Consider the following 22433-nt stretch of genomic DNA (forward strand, 5'->3'; position numbering starts at 1 on the left):
CTGTATTTATCCATAGTGGAGATGAAAGGGAAAGCCAAAACACTTAAGCCATATGTTTTATCCTCACCTTGATTTCCTGATGCTCTAATCTAGAGATGATATAGATAAAGTGTTGCTGCAGTCCCCGACAGCTGCTGGTCCAGTCAGTGGTACGCCACAGTAACAGCTGAGAGCTTGAGAAGACAGCACTGTGCCAACTGCTGGAGGGCGGACAGAGGGGTGGAGTGTGACTGTATGTGAGAAATGTGACTGATAGGGTATGAGGCAGGGCTAGTGTTAACCCAAAAGACAAATGGACACATCAGTCATCAGCCTTGATCAGAAGTTTTTATTGTGGGAACAGTGACTATATGTCACTTTTCCAAAGTTTGACATTGTGAAATATGCTTGTTTGCTTCCTGGCATAGACTTGATTGATACCCCTATCATATTTAAAGCAGCTATAATTCATATTTTCATCATAAAACAATTGTATCAGATGACAATGTGAAAACAGTGTGACAATGTAAAAAGGGGCCGCTCGCAGTGATGAACCTGCAGAGAATCTGCAGCTCCCCTCGGCTTTAGGAGCTTTATAGTGAGTTTCAGCTCATTTAGCTGTCTGGCCCACAACTTCACTGTTTTGTTTCACTGTTCCTGCTATCATAGCGTTGTTTTGTTTTCTTTTTTTTTGTCTCATCGGCTGTTAGCGACTAGTTAGTCTATATCGACGAGCGTTTCATTTCCGGGGTTGTTCAGGTGCCGCTGGAAATTCTACCGGATGTCCCTCCTTTCGGCCGGATGTCCATCACCTTCTGCTTTCTTTGTGTTGGCATTTTTAACTCCAGTGGATTTATGAGGACTATGGTTAACTGCTCCTCGGATCTCTGCAGGGTAAATCCAGACAGCTAGCTAGACTATCTGTCCAATCTGAGTTTTCTGTTGCATGACTAAAACAACTTTTGAACGTACACATGTTCCACCAAAACAAGTTTCTTCCCGAGTCTATTTTGCAGTGGCACCGTGGCTCATGATGATTGTGATTGGTTTAAAGAAATGCCAATAAACCAGAGTACGTTTTTCTCCCATCCCGGAATGCTGTGTGGACTAGCCAGACCCTCCTCCGCAGTGCTGTGGAGGAACGTCTGGCAATGTGAGACAAGCGACTAGTTGGTGAACATAGTGGTGCATTTAGCAGCTAAAGAGTGAGATATTTCCCTCAGGAGCCAAAAAGACCAAAAACAGAGCTAAAAGAGAGGGAATGTTGAACTTGCATACATCAGGTAGCCAGAAACACGACTCCAAATGTTTATATGTAACTGCTATATGTGTAAATAAGCAATAGGTTTGCTATATCAACTTAAAGGTGATGATATGTCAATGTTGTAATATGACCCACTGCATCCAAATAAATAAAAAAAATTATTGCAGGTTTAAAGATAAGGCTATCGCCAGCAGCCGGTAAGCTTAGCTAAGCTAAGCTTAAAGACTGGAAACAAAGGGAAACAGTTAGCTTAGCTCCGTCCAACAATAACAAAACCTGCCTACCAGCACCACCTCGGCAACTGCAAAACACTTCAGTTTTTGAATGGCTAAAACAAACATGATAAAACGTGTTAATTAGCAAGTTTTAGAGGTGTTGTGTGTTTTTTGTTACCTGTAGACAGAGCCGGGTTAGCTGTTTCCTCCTGTTTCCAGTTGTTATGCTAAGCTAAGCTAACCACCTGCTAGCTATAGCTTCATATTTGCCAAAGTAACGTGGTATCAATCTTCTCATCTAACTCTCTGTCAGAAAGCGAATACGCGCATTTCCCAAAATGTCAAACTTTGTTTCAAACATTGTTGTGGCATTTGTTTTTCATCAGATGCAGCTGTTGACATGGAAATTAATAGCATGGATAGATATTGACTGGAAATTACAGAATAGATCAACAACACAGTGCCAAAGAGTTGATATTTATACCGCTAGCTTTTCTTTCCATCTGCAAAGACTGAGGATGCTATCCAGTTTAAACCACAGTGTCATCTGCTCGCAAGGAAATCAGTTGGAGATTTTTCCCCCAGCTCTGCTCTCGATAACCGCACCAACTGCAGACATGCTTGACTCCCACACTATAGCAGCTGTAGTTATATTCAGACTCTGACTTCAGCAGTGTGCTCTCCAAATATGTGTACTCGCCCTGTAAAACCAAACCATTGTGCACTTGTTTTTTTTTGTTTTTTTACAATGAAAAGAGCATTTTATAACTCCCTTTGGAAGAAAGAAATGTGCTCTCCCTCCTGGTGAAACACACAGGGAGGATCCACACAAATGTTGTAACTGCAGGCTTTTTAGGTCAGTGGTTGTCTTTGTGGTAGTGTGTAGGAGGGGCAATTAACTATATGCCTCTATGGATTTATGTGAGGCTCTCTGAACCTCCCCATGTCTCAGTCCGGTGCAGGCGAGTATGGACATGCACTCCCTCAAAGGAAACCTCATTGAGAAAACTCTTTGTTGTAGGAAACATGCGGTGCGATACATGCGGATTAAATCAGTTGCTCATCAATTTTAGCTGATTAAACATCTTATTCATGTGTTTTAGTGCTCTAACCAGGTATATTAGGTTATATTTGGCTCTAACTGATAGCAATAGTCTGAGGGATCCAGTAAAAGTAATTTGTCTTGCTTAAGTGATGCTGCCTGCATCAAAGTGAAGAGCTAAATATGTCAACTTATCTGTCTGTCGCTTGACAGTACGTCAGTGGATTACAGGCACAATTTGTTCTGCTGAGTCTTACATAAAACGCTTAAAGAAAACATGCTGTATTTATGGAATCCTTGAGAATCCAAAATAATATGAGAAAAACACATTTGAGGATTTTCCTATCATATTTGTCCATATTTTAGCCATGCTAGTTGCGCTTGGGATGGCAATGTGGGTCAGTCGGTAAGTCCACTGCCAGATTGAAAAAACTCACAGATAGATTGCCATGAAACCCTGTACAGACATTCATGCTCCCTGTAGGATGAACAGTTTGACATTTCTTGCTTTTATTGACCTGTTTCAAAAAAACTGTTAGACGAAAACTATGTTGACTGATTGAAATTTGGTGCAGATATTCATGGTGCCGAGAAGATGAATATTAATGACATTGGTGAACCCTTAATTTTTTTGATCCAACACCATCATAAGGTCAATAGTCATTTACAGTGCCTTGCGAAAGTATTCGGCCCCCTTGAACTTTTCGACCTTTTGCCACATTTCAGGCCTCAAACATAAAGATATAAAACTGTAATTTTTTGTGAAGAATCAACAACAAGTGGGACACAATCATGAAGTGGAACGAAATTTATTGGATATTTCAAACCTTTTAAACAAATAAAAAACTGAAATATTGGGCGTGCAAAATTATTCAGCCCCCTTAAGTTAATACTTTGTAGCGCCACCTTTTGCTGCGATTACAGCTGTAAGTCGCTTGGGGTATGTCTCTATCAGTTTTGCACATCGAGAGACTGACATTTTTGCCCATTCCTCCTTGCAAAACAGCTCGAGCTCAGTGAGGTTGGATGGAGAGCGTTTGTGAACAGCAGTTTTCAGTTCTTTCCACAGATTCTCGATTGGATTCAGGTCTGGACTTTGACTTGGCCATTCTAACACCTGGATATGTTTATTTGTGAACCATTCCATTGTAGATTTTGCTTTAGGTTTTGGATCATTGTCTTGTTGGAAGACAAATCTCCGTCCCAGTCTCAGGTCTTTTGCAGACTCCATCAGGTTTTCTTCCAGAATGGTCCTGTATTTGGCTCCATCCATCTTCCCATCAATTTTAACCATCTTCCCTGTCCCTGCTGAAGAAAAGCAGGCCCAAACCATGATGCTGCCACCACCATGTTTGACAGTGGGGATGGTGTGTTCAGGGTGATGAGCGGTGTTGCTTTCACGCCAAACATAATGTTTTGCATTGTTGCCAAAAAGTTCGATTTTGGTTTCATCTGACCACAGCACCTTCTTCCACATGTTTGGTGTGTCTCCCAGGTGGCTTTTGGCAAACTTTAAACGACACTTTTTATGGATATCTTTAAGAAATGGCTTTCTTCTTGCCACTCTTCCATAAAGGCCAGATTTGTGCAGTATACGACTGATTGTTGTCCTATGGACAGAGTCTCCCACCTCAGCTGTAGATCTCTGCAGTTCATCCAGAGTGATCATGGGCCTCTTGGCTGCATCTCTGATCAGTCTTCTCATTGTATGAGCTGAAAGTTTAGAGGGACGGCCGGGTCGTCAGATTTGTAGTGGTCTGATACTCCTTCCATTTCAATATTATCGCCTGGACAGTGCTCCTTGGGATGTTTAAAGCTTGGGAAATCTTTTTGTATCCAAATCCGGCTTTAAACTTCTCCACAACAGTATCTCGGACCTGCCTGGTGTGTTCCTTGTTCTTCATGATGCTCTCTGCGCTTTACACGGACCTCTGAGACTATCACAGAGCAGGTGCATTTATACGGAGACTTGATTACACACAGCTGGATTCTATTTATCATCATTAGTCATTTAGGTCAACATTGGATCATTCAGAGATCCTCACTGAACTTCTGGAGAGTTTGCTGCACTGAAAGTAAAGGGGCTGAATAATTTTGCACGCCCACTTTTTCAGTTTTTTATTTGTTAAAAAAGTTTGAAATAACCAATGAATTTCGTTCCACTTCATAATTGGGACCCACTTGTTGTTGATTCTTCACAAAAAATTACAGTTTTATATCTTTATGTTTGAGGCCTGAAATGTGGCAAAAGGTCGAAACGTTCAAGGGGGCCGAATACTTTCGCAAGGCACTGTATTTATTTTGAAGTTAGCCTTGAAAATAACATCCCACCCCCTTTCCCTTCTTTAACACACGACTTACAGTATAGAAAAACAACACAAGTGTGATCAGTGTCATCAAGCACCTCTCAACATGTCTGAAATCTGATTGCACTAGTAGGGGCATGAAAATGCAGCAACAAATAGTCCAGTGTGTCTACTGTATGTAGCCTATAATGTACGTGCGTAGGTTCTCATGTAGATGAACAAGATATGTCAGGTTTATTGAGCGCTACTTGCCTTTCCTCTACCACTGTATTGCATTTCCAAATCCCATTACTGCATCAACAAATCATTTTTTACCAGAGACTCCAGACTCAACAACAGAGCCATTCGCTGCCTCACAGGCACCAACAGTTCAGATCTAAGTCCATTAGCCCTGATGGAGCTGCTTCTCTTCCCTTTTCATGTGTCGCAGGGCGGCCAGCGGATTGATTAGCAATGTTTGAGCACGTCACAGTCTATCTTTAGCCTCTATGTACCATGTTTAAAGGAATGCTTCAAAATTAAAGGAGCTATTATCTGCTCAGCCGTACATCAGCTAAAGTTATTTTTAATGTAGAAGGATAGTTTTTGATCATGGGAGGTGTTTTAACTGGCCAACTTTGTATTAAGGCTAAACTATAAGGAAAAGGAAAGACGTCTCTAGCATTAGAAACCGAGAAAGTCCCGAGGTCTATGAAGTCCTTAGTGTCTTCACCAAGCTAAGTGGGTCATGCATATTTTATCTCTCTGGTAAAGCTCACATACATTTGGCCTTTTAGCATTAGCAGTAGCTCTAACATCATGTTGTATCCTGCTCTAAAAAGTCTTGAAATGAGCGTTTAGGGAATTTTCATTACATTATTAACATATATTTGTACACAATTCCATCCTTCATGTCCTGCAGAGTCAAGAAAAAAACGATGGCGAACACAGATGATCTCATTTATAATTTATCAGAATTTTATATTCAAATGATCCACAGAAGAAGCAGAAAAACACAGTGGGTGTGATTCTGGTCAGACTATTTATAAAAATATGACGCTCCTCCTTAACTCTGCAGAAGCCACCTTTATCTTCATCTATGAGAGAATATGTCACGTTAAAAAATAACCATCACTTTGATATGATAATATTAATCACTGATGCAAAAGGGTTATAATATATGTCCAAGTTATCCAATAATTGTCTTATTTAGGCATTCCTGAAATCAGCCACTGTATTTCAATAAAAACAACAACAATAAAACCGTGTTTAACGCTGCCATGGTGTCATATACATTCAATGGGTTTCCTCAAGATTTATTTATTCATCCTCGTGCTGCTCTCTTTTTTATCACATAAGAATGGGTTTCAGATTTCCTCCTGGAAGACTGAAAAAGCAGTGGCAGAAAGGTTGTGTTAATTGTTAATCCACTTTTTATCGTCAGTGTCATGAGGAGCATACAGGCAGATAATACCTGTTAGTTATACATGGAAAACAAACACTAACAGTGTGGAACATTTTGTGCTTATAGCATATCCCTAAAGAAATCATGCTTTGCCTACAATAGGCTATATATCCTTGTTTGTCCATTCATTGGTATGTTTTATAGAGCCATTGGAAGGCTATTTTGTTTTATTTATTTTTTTGCTTATTGGTATTCCTGTATTATTCCAGTGAGAGCCTATTTCTGCTTTGTAGGCTATGTGCTAATTAAGGCATATTGCAAATTAATATTACAATATTAATTATTTTCTAAATGGATCTCTTGTCCATGAAGTGAATAATGCCTTTGGCTGTTACAAACCGTTAATTAACGTATGATTAATTGTTGTAATTACACATACAGTCCGAGGTATACGCTATGACAACTCGCCTCGCTCCAGGCAGCAGGGATGTCTTCAGCTGCTGGAAATCATCTGATGGTTCAAACCATTCACGGGGTCCAAGAGGACACGTTTGTTCTATTACTGCGGCTAAACCCGATGAAAGAGGCCTTACGGCGAATAAAATGTTTTTTTTCACGTTTTTAATCGTCTTCGATCGATCATTTGGTCTCGTGTTTAATGTGTGAATTAGTTTCTTCCACAGTTGGTACAGTCCAGTTGTCCGGCATGCGGTTTTTAACTACGATCGGTGGCGTCAAGCTAGCACGAGGAAGAAAATGACTACAGACGGAAATTAAGTAATGCTGCCTTCAGAATAAAATATGGTTCTTTTAAAATGGAGCCAAGGATCTTTGTGATACCCAGGAGTAGCACAACATTCTGGGTCCGGTAGAAAGGCATTTTCTATGGGCCCCTCCCCGCATCCACAGCTATTCATTCTAGCATCTTTTTGGGCCCTCCTCACATGAGGGCCCTGGGTAGGCCTACTCAGTCCCCCTTTTCCCCCCAGTCCGACGCCCTTGGTGATACCTGAAAGTAAAACATATTTTTAATGCAATTGTTATATACTTTTCCATGAATAATAATTCCAACAAAAGTAGCGGTATGCATTTCAATTCAATTAATGTTACATTGGGACAGTTTCACTTTGCTGTGAAGAAACTTCTGGGACAATAGCTGTATTTTGAACATGATTATAAATAAGTTTGTATCATGTACCCCGTCTTGTCTGTTTAGTGTTGCACATTGTTGTTTGTCTAATTGTGACGTGCCAAAGAACTGCAGACCAAGCATTTGTCTTTGATATTCTATGTATGCCTACAACTAGTCTACGATATTATGCTGCTACAAAATAGGCCAATTTGTTGTCAGACCTTCTGATCAAAGTCCCCACGTCTCAGAAATCTTTTTGAGTATCTTTCCAAGGTGATTGTGTTTATTTATTTACTATAGCCTCCTGTTGAAATGTATTGTTGATCTCAATTTTGTTTTGTCATGGCATAAGTGTATGTTGAATGTTATGCCAATCTAAATATGCTATATTTATATTTGTGTTTTATTACTACTAAAACGTGGCAACATACAGTAATTATTGACCAGAGAAACAATTCTTAAAAAAGGTACATCAAGGTCCACTTAGTAGTTTTTCTGGAGCTTTCACCTGCATGTGGTGGGCCTCCCTCAGTGGATGGTCTTAGTTGTCATGGAGATAGCTTAGTCTTCAAGGTCACGTGAATCACCAAATTAACTTAGCAAGCTCCATCTGCGTAGGAAAACCACAAGATGCAATTGAAAGCTCTGGAAAACCCTAGTTTATGGACCTTTGAGTTTTGCTTTTGTCAAAATACTTGGCTTTAGAGTGCGTTTCCTTTTATTCTGAAAATTGTGACCGGAGGTTTTCCTATTCTTTGTAACTTGACTCCGGTCCTGCGGCTCACAGGACTCCCTAAATTTTTTTATTCCCACACTGTATATTTTCCACTGAAGAGCCACTTGATTGAACTGAGTGTCTAATTAAAACAAAACGCTGACGACAGTTTATCATAATTCAACATTTCAGTCATTCCCAGCTGTTTTCAGTCGGATCCAGTTTTTATTTCCACATTATTTTTTGGTCACTTTTTCTTCTATTCCGGTTGGATTTACAAAGGGCGTGTTAGGGGCGATCTGTACCGGGAGTTTCATCTCCTGTACTTGTGCGACTCTGAGGAATGACAGAAACTGGGAATCGATCCGCCTGAATGGAAACAATGGAATATACAGAGCTTGGACATACTTTCGAGGAGAAGCTGACACTAACAGACAAATGTGAGTAGCCTATAACAGCCTACAGTCAACATACATAAAAAATAGGTCATGATTAACGTTACTGTAGAATTAAAGAGGGTGGGGGTTCTGATTATAGCCTAAATGTTATTTCTTTCCTTCATCTTTTTATCCTACCAATTATAATTAAAGTGTGTCGGTATTTTTCAGTGTATCAGCCTTACTGGGCAGTGAACATGTTAGATTCAACAGCTGCAGCAATGCAACACATCAGATTCCTCCCACTTAAAATCTTAAAAGATGGGATGTTTGTCCGTCCTGGCAACCGTGCTGTAATTCCCCCACACTCAAACAGCGGCCTGTCTGCATCTCTAACAGGCGGGTCCTAACCAGCAAGAGATCCTGGAAATGCTGCACTGAGCAGTGGTCTCCATTACCAAACACGTCAATGGTGCACAGAGGGGAAAATGGCCCATCAGGCAAGCTGGTGCAGCTGGAGACACAATAACACAATATTAGTGAGATAGCCTACTAAACAGATTCATGCAGGAAAACTCTTCTTTAATCTCCGTCAGTGTCTTGCTCAAGAGCACTTAAGCAGCGCAGATACTAGCTGATGCAGAGCTTCAACATCTGCATCTCCAACTGGTGGTTTCTCACACTGCCCAGTCTCTTTGTAGCTGGTCCAGTAAAGATTTAATTTCAGTGAAACCCTTATAGATATACTGTATAGCTGATATTAGTGAGCCTTATTTTCCTCTTATAGGCTACTGTAGCCTACATACTAGGTTTTAATAATGTAAATATTCCATGAAATGGGCCAACAAAACTCTAAACATGATTTCAAAAGCTTGGATGAGAAGGCTATATGGACCATTTAATTAGGCTACTAATCACTCTAAAGGAACCAGTATTATAGAGTAAATGTAAACAATGAAGGTCTGAAGTGGTTTGATTTCTTTATTTCTGGTCTGATTTTCTCTCTGGATTTGGCTTATATAATTTTGTGTGGTGCCTTGTAAGCATCACACACTTATAAAAACACCTCCATCACACATCTCCCCTTGACCTGTGTACTGGTAGAAGGTGACTTTCTGTGCATTGGCAGCCCTCCCCCATTTCCAGCTGATGTGGTGAGCATTGGATGGAGGGAGTAACGTCTGCTGCAGCTTTTTATCACAGCAAAGGCAGGCTGTCATGGTGCTGGCTCACTGCATGTGTGGGTGTCTGTATGTTCAAGAAGAAGAATAGGAACTATATATCTGACAGATACTGGAATTTTGAGGACAATGATGATATTAATATTTGGGAGTTCATAACAATATATAGGCCATTGTAATATATTTTTTTAACATAAACACATAACATTAACAAACAATCTTGATACAGATCCCTTAGATTTGTTTTTTCTTTTAAATTGTTACTAAGAGCTGAACAGAGCGAGACATTTATAGTTGAAAAATTAACTTGTCAGCTCTCTGATGGTCAAAATATGTAATGGTGACGCTGCTGGTGACATTTCTGCAGTGCAATTTCTGATACAAGGCAATAGTCTGGATGATATATCGTTCTAGCTCTAATAGAAATCCCTTAACATGAGCATAAGCCTGCAAATGACATACCCAAAATACATTGGCTCCTGTTCTTGACTTCTTTTGGTTAAACTCCTTATTGTGATCTCTTCTGAAAGTAAACCTTTTGGAGTTTACAATCATAAAGTTAGAATTAGTCTCCAGTGATACTGAGTGAAGGCACTGACAGGGTATTGTAAGGGTTCTCTTTTTCTTTCTGTTTTTATGCACTCATGTTAAAAAAAATATACCTATTGCTTCAGTGATATTTTACTTAAAATGGTTTACACTGGTAGAGTTGTGATGCTTTAAGTGCTTTTCAATGTTTAGTTTGTCAACTTTGAGTAAGACTTTAACTGGATGCTGCTTGTTTAGTGGTTAAGAGGAGAGAGATATGTATGTTTTTGAGGCATGGTCGTCAACTCTGAAGCTGTCTTTTGATGTGTAATCATACTTTTTGCTGTAAAAAGTGTGTTTATTGAAATACTCAACAAACTTGTATTGTTCTTGAGTAAATTCACCCACCAATAAGGGGAAAAGAAAGCATGTTTTGGTTGCCGGCCTTCCAGTCAGAGCTGCAGCATGCAGCAGGGTTGATCTACATGTGACGTTATCAGGAATGCTAGATGCCGAAAAAGGCAGTGGTGTTAGATAAACAGAAACATTCTTTCTCTATGACTCCTTTTTGAGAGCTGTGAGTCTCATTGTTGTTAAAAGAAAGATAGAAAGACAAGCCAACACTATTTTGTTTTTTTCAGACTAGTGTGCCTGCAGAGCTGTAAGAGGGGATCGTAATCCCATTTCAGTAAAGTGATTTATTCAGGTCTGTGGTTGGCAGACCTTTGGTTTAGCCCTTATGCATGGAGACCATCCACATCACTAACACACACATGCACAAATGAAAACACATTCACCCCTCCTGACCTCATATATCTCCTTTCATCCCTCACAGCCCCTGAAACCAGTCAACCAGCATTACGCCACTTAATCAGAGTCTGTTTTTCTGTCTTCTGGTGTTACTCAGTGTCCATGCTACAGAGCAGAATAGGGTTTTTTTCTTAGAGGAAACAGCTAGCGGCTTCCTTTCTTACTAACTCTGGAGTCAAACCAAGACATGACATGTTCAAAGACATTCTGTCTGGCTCACAATAGGAGTGGCCCCGGCTTTTTGTGTGGTGCAGACAGAAAACCTCTGCGCTTGTTTGTAAAGGAGTTTACGTCACGTTATCTTTGTCACTAACTGCAAGGCTGGAAAAGCTACAGAGTCTCAGTGTGAAGTTAAATGCTCCTCTGTGGAAGTAATCATGAGATGTGGACTCCCTTTTGCCCTGAGTGCTTTCCAGTCATGCTGACGTTATGTTCTTGGCACGCATTCAACATCACAGCCAGGCTGGAAATGTAGATTTAGGCCTAGAAACCATCCTGCCAACGGCTTTTAATTTGCCACTATCATCAGTCATCCCCCACAGTTAAACTCAGAAAAGAAGTAACCTTGGCGTATGTTTCCATCCACTAAATCGAGTTGAATAGAGCTGCAACTAACGATTATTTTCATGATCAATTAATCTGCAGATTATTTTCTCAATTGATTTCTATATTGATGATCACTCTATATTTTGTATGTAAAATGTCAGAGACTAGGGGACATAGCAAAGATGTACACTTTACAATAATATTCAAGCAGCAAATCCTTACATTTAAGAATCTTGAACCAGAGAGTGTTTGTCATTTTTGTGTTTTGTCTACTTCTTTTTGAAATCTAGAACCCATAGTTTCATATTCTTTTAAAGAATTTCAATAGTAAATCTGCCACTTCATCTGCGTGACCTGCATCTGTGCAGCCTGATAATGGAAAACTAAAGGAGGGATTAGCAAACAATCAATTAATCATCCAAATAATGTTATCTTGATTAATTGACTAATTGTTACACTTGAGGATTGTTTAATCCTAACTTCCGAAGTAGCACCAAGTTTTTAATGCTGTTTCTGTTTGCATCTGAGGGAAAACTAAACGGAAGACAAAGCTCCTCTCAGCTTCTGCAGTCCAGCAGGGCTCAAGTTCTCACAGCTCTGCTAACTGTGTCTTGTTTGCATCCTGGGGGCTTGAATGCTTTTGCAGGGGGGGGGAGGCTTGGGTGTGGAAAGGATCAGCTGTAGAAGGACTCTGAGAAACTAGACGGGGAGTCGAGGTTTAGGCAGGGTTGTTGTGGTTTGAGTGGATCCTTGAAGAAGAAGGGAGGAGGAGGAGGAGGAGACCAGAGCGCTTGCTCTGCCCTAACTCCACGTCAGCGCTCCCTCTGACCAGATGCTATAAATCACAGCCATGGCGCTAACCGCTTGCACAGGAAAGGAGAGGAAATGCTCCATTCTGCTGCAGAGCATGAAAGGATGTAGCACCCTGAGCGCTTATGCACAGATTAGTCATGTTTCCCTTCATATCCGGTTTTCAAAAAAAGCAGAATTCATGAATGGGATGTTGATATTAATTCTGTTTGCAGCATAATCCTGTTAGGGAATGGTGTGAGGCAGAGTTTCGTCGTAAAAGGAACTGTCATATCATATTTTATAGATTAGAGTCATTGTAGCAACACCTACACACGTGGGACTATTTTAGAGCTGATGTGGAGGCAGTAATGAGAGAAATCTGAAGCACATAAAGTGCGGATCTCTTTCTGATTCAACAATATGTACAAATACTCCAAATGGTTCACAGTTTATCCAAAATTACCCAGTTTTCAATCATGATATTTTTGTCGTGCACTTCCTAAATATCACTTTCGTACTCTTAGTGCTAATGCTGACTGCGTATTTTCTACCGGTTTCTTTCTCTGTTTATAACCTTTGCTACTTCAGGAAAAAGCAAAACATCACTTCCTGATTGCACACCAGAGGATGTTGAGTATTTTAAAATAAAAGCCTCTGTGACTGAGTCAGACTTAAATCACTGTTGTGTGGTGTTGATAAGAAGAGGTGTGGACTTGAGTCACCAATCTGATGACTTTAGACTTTAGACTTGATTTGACAAAATCAAAAAAAGACTTGTAACCAAACCCTAAGATTAAGGGAACTCGCAGAGCGCAGCCCTCCGCCAAGGCCATGCCCTATCTGGCAATGTTAACTAATTTAATCTATTTTTAATTCTATTTTTATTTTGATTGGCAAGATTTTGATTCAAATCTGGAAGTATTGAAAGAAAGAATAATGAATCAAGATTAAAGCAGAAATAATCAGCAACTATTTTAGTAATAAAAAAAAAAAAAAGTCATTTTTTCAAGCAAAAATGCCAAATATGTCTTGTATAAATCTTCTCCATTATGAAGATTTGCTGCTTTTCTTTGTCTCATGTGTTAGTAACCTGAATATATTTAGGTCTTGGACTGCTGCCTGGATAAAACTGTAGTACTTTGAAGACGTCACATTGGATTCAAACATGAAGTGTGATGGACATCTTTCTCTATTCTGAAATTTGACAGACCAAACTATAATTTGCAGACTAATTGATGATGAAAATAATTGCTAGTTGCTCTACTTTTCGATCGGTACCAAAAGAGCACTGAGGTCTGATATCCAGCCGTAGATACTGGGAACAGTCAAATGAAATTTGGCCGTTAAACCCGGTGCTGCTCTGCATTTGAATGTATCTTAAATATTCCTGATGAAGAGTCACTTTGATGTATTACACAGCGTACTACAGCATTACTTCTGTCCTCAGGGCCTTTCCAGCTAACCCAGAGGCACTTCCCTCCTGCTCTCCTTTTTTTATTCTGCTGTTCACTCAGATTTTTCTTCTGTGGTTGTTGAACTTTTCAATTAAAGTTTAATTGATTGATATTAATGCATTCATCTTAAGTGTTAAATAGGAGCTTTCTACTGTGCTTGCTTCAAAGGAGACTCCATACGCTCAAATGTCTTTCTTCAAAGGAGACGATACATGAAAATGTTGAGTATTACTTTAGGAACCATTCCCTATGATAGCAAAATTGTGGTATAGGCATTCAGCTGTATCCGTGTGGTTCCTGTCCTGTACTTGTCCCCCATTACCCATGCTGCCTTGCAGTATGCACTGGATGTTTTTGTTGATGTGTCACTCCAACCTCAGGGGATTCACTTACAGATGTACTCCCCCTTCCTCCTGCTGTGTTTGTGTGTGCAAGTGAGCATATATATGTGTGTGTGTGTGTGTGTGTGTGGGTGTGTGGGTGGAGATAAGAGCCCTGATGTAGCTACATCTCAGTCACAGGACCCACAGGCTCTAATATTAGAGCTCAGATGATGGCTGGTGCATGCTACTAACAGTCTGTATGACTGCAGCCTCATTTTAATCTGGAAGACAGGACAACAAAACTCATAATAATAAAAAATAAACATGTTTATGTGATCGGTCATTTTGACTTAAAACAGATCTGGCAATGGTGCATAGTCCCCACACCTTGCAAAGAGAATCTTTTGGTTGTGTGTGTGTGTAAGGATACGTCGTCATGTCAGAGATTTTCTTTCTTTCTCATCAAACCCCTCCATTTGTTTTTCTGCTCTCCAGATGGCTATTTTTGAACAGCATACGAGCAGCATTAAACCAGTTCAAAATGCAGCGTTTCTTGCTGCACCAGTCAATTGATTACCTCTGCAGTCTTTCCATCAATGACACCACTCGGCTTCTTCCATTACCCACACACGAGTTGCCATGACCTAGCAGCTCCAATACTATGTTGCAGCTCTCTGTGCCCTTTTATGCCCTGAACTGATCCTTGAAAAGCTCTTCTTCAGAATGGAAGATGAAGACCAGGCTGCAGCAAGATGCCGGTCAGATTTTGCTACAGCTGGTCAGGTTTACTCCTAGTTGAGCAGACACATCCTCTTGGTTGCCAGATTTGATGTGTGCATGTTGATTTTTTCCCCAAAACGATTGTTCTTGAAGCAAAACACTACAGAGTTGATGCTGCAGCATGCTCTTCCTGTTGATTTAATTGAACGGAGGTATTTAATCCTCATGGCATTTAGGGATGAAAGAATTGATTAATTCAAGTCAAGCTGTCGATACTGGATGTAAAAAGTCTAAACGCCAAGACTAATAACTCTAATATTGTTTCTCACAACATACAGAAAATTAAAATACGTTTTATTTTATTTTATTAAATAACTAATAAATAATTGAATAATGACATTCAAAAGAAATTTTCATTTTGGAAATATATTTACAACTATATATCATTCTTACAGAGTTCAATTGTACTTCCATTTGGCCAAAAAAAACCACTTTGATTTTCACATTCAAAATATCGTGCAAAAATTAAAAAAAATGAACACATTTTTGTTGTGAATGTATTCATTTTTTCCATCTGTCTCCGAGTCAATTTGTTGACCTGCTGTGATGCAGCACTGAAACCAGACCTCAGCTGAGATTAAACTTAGTCTGTCATCAAACCTCACCATGCTGCCAGGTCAACAGTAGTCAGGCAGTCAGATACAGTAATGCCCTACTTTATGAGTCCCAAACAAGTGGTTGAGTGTAGTGGGGCAGCAGTGTTCTATATGCACTTGATTATGATGCTTGCATTAGAAATGTCCATCACAAAAAAACGATCAAGACTTTGTTTTATACTAAATATTGACACCAAGTTCTTTGTTAGAGTCTGAAACTATTATCTGACCCGCAGACAAAGAGTCTTTGTCTTCTTGGCAAGGTCTCTCTAGAGAAATAGTTGGTTAAATAAAGGAATAGAAAAGACTAGCTGTAATTAGGAGTATGGTTGCTTTGTAAAAACACAATACTGCACTCTGATGCAGTAAGTGCTGAGTGTCTGAAGGAGGCTGCGGTAATGAGAGAAATAAACAGAACAGACATCAGCTGCAGTGAGACTATTTTTACTGCAGATCTCTGTTTGCATTTTGTTTCTGTCTTTTGTTCCACTTAACTTCTCTGTTTTTATGTAACTGAGGGTTTCTCTGACAATATCTCTTTACTTTTATTTAGGCAAATCACTTAGTGGCTTCTTTTTTTCAGTGGTGCTGTACTGAAGGCTGAAATGCTGACACAAGTTTTGCCAATAATCAAAAAATTTCAATATCTTCAATACCTTGATACCTTGTTATTTTTAAATTAAAAAAAGAAGACAAAATTCATAACTGTTAAATGTTCTCTCAACACAGGCAGATGCACAAAAACTTTGCCTTAAACCTGCACCCCCAGGGCTAACTTCATCTCTTTTCCGTCTCTTTTTCTCTTTGTCATTTAGAAGCCAAAGTTCTGTTTGTTACCCTACAACCTTATAGAGTGTGTGTGAATGAGTATGTCTGTAGCTGCTTAATTGTTATTGCCTCCTTCTGTGTGCCTTTAACACAAAGACTTTGGTGGTAACTTGTTGCTTATTAACATTACGTGTCTTGCTTGGTGTTGCTATGTCGTAAAGATGATGACCTAATGATGAGGTCATGACTGGAGGAAGTGAAGCTCCTTGACTACAGCCTCAGTCACAACAAACCATGCCAGAGCTATTTTCTCCCCGACTGGAAAAAAAGCAGTACCTCGTCATTTAAAAATGGTTCAGAAATATTCCCTTTCTCGCTGCATAACCTTCAACCTTATTTTTTTAGTATCAACCCTGAGCTGGTGAATAGAGAAGCAGGAAAAAGTGAATAATAGATTATCCATATATGATTTATGCTTGGCTCTGTTGTATATGTTTGTGACTGGGTAACCCACTTCTTTGTGGTTAAAGGCATCTGGAGAACTCTGTGGCCTGCCACTTGCCATTCTGACTAAATCTATTTTAGCTCTCATGTTCAGACCCATACACTCTCTGTATTACTTGTAACTCTTAATATCTTATCCTGTATTCAGAGACGGGAGGGGTTAAGATAACAAGAGAATGGTCCTTCACTCTTCCTTCCTTCTATTATTATACAGCATCTTTTGTCAGGATCGCTCCAATTTTTGGTTGTTTGGAGGCAGAACACAGGTCATATGGGTTAGTATAAAGAGACAGACCACCCAAATTACAAAAAAGTGCATGTTTTCTCATTTACCTTATCTAACCATGAAGATTTTCAAATCTACTTTGAGCCATCTACTGGCTCAAAGTTAGCCTTAGCCTCCGTATTTTAGCATCATATCAGGTAAGTATGTTTATATTTAAGACAGTTTTACAGGATTCCAATATTTTTTTAAAGCAAATTGGAAACATTAAAAAGTCTGCTGGAGACAGACATCTTTTCAAGTTTTAGCATGAGCATTAGCTTATGCCAGCTAGCAGCAGCTGATAAAAACCGTCGGTCGTCATGTCAAGTGACTAAATCCTTAGTTGTCAGCTAGAAATGAGAAGCTTATTTTGTCTAGTTATGTGTGAAAACAAAGACTCCATTTAAAAAAAAGAAAAAGGAAAACTTGACAGGCGTAGCCACAGTAGCGAACGATCAACTATGTTGACTTCTAGCCAGACTCCAAAGAGAAAACGCTGCATTGTTCATAACAGCTGACACAGTGTCCATAATTGAAACCTAGCTTTAAAATGAAAGATTCTCTTCTATTACCAGTACAAAGAAGCCCCATTTCTTCTTCTGGTACAGTGATTAGTAGCTTGTTGTTGCGTGTTGCTGCGACCTGGAACTCATTACAAACACAGCTGTTGGTTCTGGTGACCTCTCACAGCGTAACGGGACAATCTGAGGGGTTCAAAGGCTTGTTTTGTGAGGTCTGAGGTTTTCCTGTGACTTCAGAGGCAGTTGTGGGGTTGGCATTTTATTTGTTGGCTTTTTTATCTCATGCATGGTTGAATTAGGACTCAGTGACCTTTTGGTTTACTCATTGCTATTGCTGTTTGTCATGAGATGGAGTTGGGGAAGTGGATTTCAGTTTGCTACAATGGACAACAGATACCATTTTCTTGCTGTAAAGGTATAAATCGGTGTAAAATGAATATTTACTTGTATTATTTTATTTTGTGAACATCTCACGCACACACTCCCTGGTTATAGCTCTCCACACTCCAAACCGGAGTTGTTTCTCTCAGCACCACCAATGTTCTTCCTCTGCTTTTCCCTGGGGCGTGGATTCTTGTTGCTCAAGAGCATTTCCGATTTACTTTTTTATATATCCAAAGAGGAAGAAGTGGTGGAGACGTGCATCAAGGCCATATTTGCTCTTTAACAATGTGTACGCAATCAGATACTGTAAATCCTGCAGACGGTTGTGAAATTAACAAATTGTCAGATTAATCTGAGATTGTGCATTTTGTGGAAGTGAAATCAATCCGATATTGTCCTGTTCCTTTGACTTCATATATGGTATTCAATCTCTTCTCTTTTTTTGGGATGATTTTAATCCCTTGAGTCCTTGGCACATGCAGACCATGCAGACACAGTACAAAAGACACACATTTGCTGTATAAACACATGCAAGGGGAATGTGGATGCCAGGGATTCCTGAGGTTGGCCTGACCCAGATCCAACATGTCCCACTCATCACACACACACACACACACACACACACACACACACACACACACACACACACACACACACACACACACACACACACACACACACACACACACACAAACACACAGACACACACGCGTCACATACTACATACTGGCTCTCTCATGCACATAACTCCAAACAGTAGAATCTGGCCTTCTTCACACAACATGGGGTTTTGTTCCCCTCCACCTTTAAAATTAAAATGGATTAAAAAGATGCTTTACTTTTAATATTTTTCATATTAACTGTACCTACAATCAGAACAAAATCGTAGCAGCCTTTTAATATAGTGTAGTTTAAAATTCACTATTTTATTACAGCATTGAATTAATTTCTCTAGAATATACATATGCTTCCCAAACTAGGCGCATGTAAGCAGTTTGATGTAATTTAATTTCTCAATCCCATGTTAGGATTGAAGTGAGCAACTTTGAATACATTCTTTACAATATACACTCAGTTGCCAGTTTATTATGTACATCTATATTAGTTAAAACTAATGCAGTCTAATACAACAGTTCATGAATGTTATAATGTTATGTAATTGAGTCTGCCTCATTGATATAAATGGGGTAGACTACATAATCGAAACATGAAAACTGGCAATAGGCCTTTTTCACAGAAGACATTTTAACATGTCACATAAAATAAATGATGGCTGAATTCAATTTAGGTTGTGGATCCTTGCGGCCATGTAGACGCCGAAACCATGAATTACTGGGACACTTGAATAGAAAAGAGCCATTGTTAATGTTATTAGTATTTTTGGGAGATTATTTATTCGAAAGTTGACAGTAGTGAGGTGACAATGGGGGAAAGAGGGGGAATGACATGCTGGAAATGAACCAGGAACATTGAAATCACAGTATTTGGCATGCATCTCAATCACTAGGCCACGACGCCCCTTAAAGATGCATTTCTTTACGTTCGCAATAAGCTGTTTCATCTATAACTGAGCTAAATTAGGCTTATCTTGACCACCCAAAATACTCTAAAACTGTGTGCAAAGACATAAAAAAAATGCAGCCATGTGTTTGTTCAAGCCCATAGTAAGAACAACTTAAATTAATGCAAAGAGCTACTGGAAACTGTGACCCACCTCATATTTCTGGGACCATTTTATTGTTGATTTTTTTGTTTTCATGTTTTTTTCCACATCGCTTATTTCTGTCAGTCCCTCTACATCCAAACAACCCACAGCTGTCACACCTGTTCTCGGAAATGCAGTGCACTATACTAGAGGTATCAGTATCCATACTCCCTCATCTGTCTGAGGGAAACCCTTGTTAGAGTATCTAAGGCTTAACACATTTTTCCTGACCATCACTGGTAAATTTCAGTCAAGTTTGGAAAGTTACCAACTCTCATTTGGACGTCCTTCTCTGTTTTATTCTATTATTGGTTTAAACCGTTTATATGCCAGACGGATTTGGATTTTACCATCCAATGTGGCCCACACACAAACAATGTTAAGTTTTCCTGCCCTGCCTGTGCAGTAAAGCTGGTGTACCACATGCTGCAGTTTGTGGTCACTGTGCCGTCCCAAGGTGCCTCTAAAGAAGCCAGCCCCTTTTATGGCCGACATTCTCAGTATGGTGCTTATCGCTATTTATAAACCCAGAGTCTGTCACAGTGGCACAGAAACCTGAGATGGCTGTGGCGGGACGAGGAGCTCTGGGAGGTGACGGGTGAACATCATGCTGAATTTGTGTTTCTGTGTTAAATGGAGCCTGTCACATGAATGGCTGATCACGTGCGATAAGATGACTTGACAATGAACATGTATTTCTGCAAGGCTGTATGGATGGTCATTGTTGTTGCAGAGACACAACTGTAAAAGTGTATTATTATTAAGGCTGCATGTTTTAATTAAGGTATTATTCCATTTTATGATTTTAGTTTTCACAAGTAATAGGCTACAGTTTGTTGTTAGTATATTGGAAGCAATTGTAACATTTTTAAATTGAATTTCAGCTATAATGAGGAGTTTCTTTTAAACAGCTGTGCCAACAAACATGGAAGAAGTTAATATTCATGGATTTTGTAGCTGATAGTATTATTATTATTACTTGTTTTTTGGGAGTAGTCATTCTCTAACTTTTGGTAATACAGTTCCCATAATGCTTTGGGGCCTATAAACAGGTAGTCTAAGTTGCCATGGATTCAGTGAGCTACAGTACATGCTGCAACCACTTGAGATATGTTGTTTAGCTTGTTTTTCTTTACATTTTGTCTAAATGGCACCATTAAAAGTATGCCAAAAAAGCTATTAGCAGTTCCTGTCAATATACTCATGGGTACAGACAACTATCACTGAATCACTTTGATACTGAAGGAAACTTGAAAATGCGATGTGTACTGTGTTTTAACACAACTCCTGCCATCACTCCTCTCAACATTTGTACCATTATAGGTTAAGTAACATCACTGTGGTATTTGGTGATAATCCACACCAGTAGTCATATTTGCAGTACTAAATCTGATTTCATATATTTTATAAGCAATAAGAATCAATCCTTTTCAACCACCCCCAAAGGGTGAACCATATGACATGGACAGTAGTACTTGGAAGATGCAATATGCAAGAGCTAAAAAGAGAGAAAAGGAGAGGGTCTTTCTCAGTCCTTATGTGTATGGTGTTTTTCTGACAGTGTTTTGGTGGCAGTATAATCACCACCACTTGTCAATGTGCGTTTTATGAAAATGTTTGACTTGTTTTGCCAATCTTTTGCGCTATAAACTACCTTTTTCCCAAGAATATTTAAAATTCTAGAAATTCAGGTGATCTTGTTCGTCATAATCGTCTCTCACTGTGTCAGCCATATAAGGCTGGTAAACTGATCAAATTCAAAAAGTCAGCCCCACTTGGTGAACAAGTAATCTTCTCAAGTGAGGAGGTACACTGGAATCCTCTTTTTTGCCAAAATCCTATTCCTTTTTTCAACATCAGGTAGAAGCAGTGCCATCCTGTTTGAACATGATCCTGTATCCTTTTTCTTACTCTCTTATCTCAACACACATGGGGCTCTAATTCACATCAATCCTCCATTAGTATTCTGTTGTGCATCCTGTGCATTAAAGATCTGTGTTGAAGTACAGTGGGGGTAGCTGGAGAAGAGCCCAGTGTTAATCTGTGATTTATGTGGTTCGGTGAACGTTTGGACGGGCGAGAGAGCGTCACGCTCCCTCTGCCCATTGTTGGTTGACTGGAGTGGAGAGCTGGCATGGAGCCTGCAGCCTCTCACCTTCCTACCTCACTATCTCTGAGCTCAGTCTCATTATTTCTCCAGATCTGGACCTAGCTGTTACTGTCTTTATCTTTCCTCCTTTTTTGGCTTTTCAAATCCTACGCTTTCTCATTCCTCCTCCTGTCATTATAAAAACAGCCTGCTGCACCATTTTTCCACTCTCTCATTGTCTTCCAGCACTCCTTTCTCTATACATCTCTCGTCTAACTCTCCACATGTCCTTGTAGAAGTGCACAAATTGTCCCTTCTTCTTCCTGCTCCAGTCCCCCCCAACCATGCGTCATTGCAGCTCTGCTCAGTTTGTCACAGACTTCTCCAGTGTGACAGCCAGAGAGGGGTAAAGGGGGGGAGGGAGTCGTACAAGCAGCAGCCGAACTCAGTGACGATATCAGCAGGAGTGTAAAACAAAGTCGGAGCAGGGATTACAACAGGATGTGTTTTGTGGCTTTTTTTGTTGCCTCTTTGTCGACCTTCCATAAGGGTCAGGGGTCTCATGGGGGGGCCTCATGACCGGATCTGTGTGGAGCCATCAATGGTGCTCATGTTAGGAAGCTTTCATACAGATGCCTAGAGGCCTTCATGTTACATAAAGCATGATATTGAATGTAGAGCTGCAAGTAGCGGTTAGTTTGATTATCGATTAATCTGTAGGTTCAAGGCACTCTACCAACTTTACATGTCAATGCAGAGTACCACACAGCCGT

General features: G+C 39.8%; 1 protein-coding gene across 1 annotated transcript in view; it reads left to right on the forward strand.

Annotated features, from left to right (window-relative positions):
- Window positions 1-8089: 8089 nt before the first annotated feature.
- Window positions 8090-22433, forward strand: part of LOC120570899 (MAP7 domain-containing protein 1-like) — a 37588-nt gene continuing 23244 nt past the window's right edge. The window contains 1 exon segment of the mRNA XM_039819535.1: window positions 8090-8477. Within this exon segment, the coding sequence (XP_039675469.1) occupies window positions 8411-8477 (67 nt within the window). The 5' untranslated portion in view covers window positions 8090-8410.

Source organism: Perca fluviatilis, chromosome 13, assembly GCF_010015445.1.
Source record: "Perca fluviatilis chromosome 13, GENO_Pfluv_1.0, whole genome shotgun sequence".
Lineage (NCBI taxonomy): Eukaryota > Metazoa > Chordata > Actinopteri > Perciformes > Percidae > Perca > Perca fluviatilis.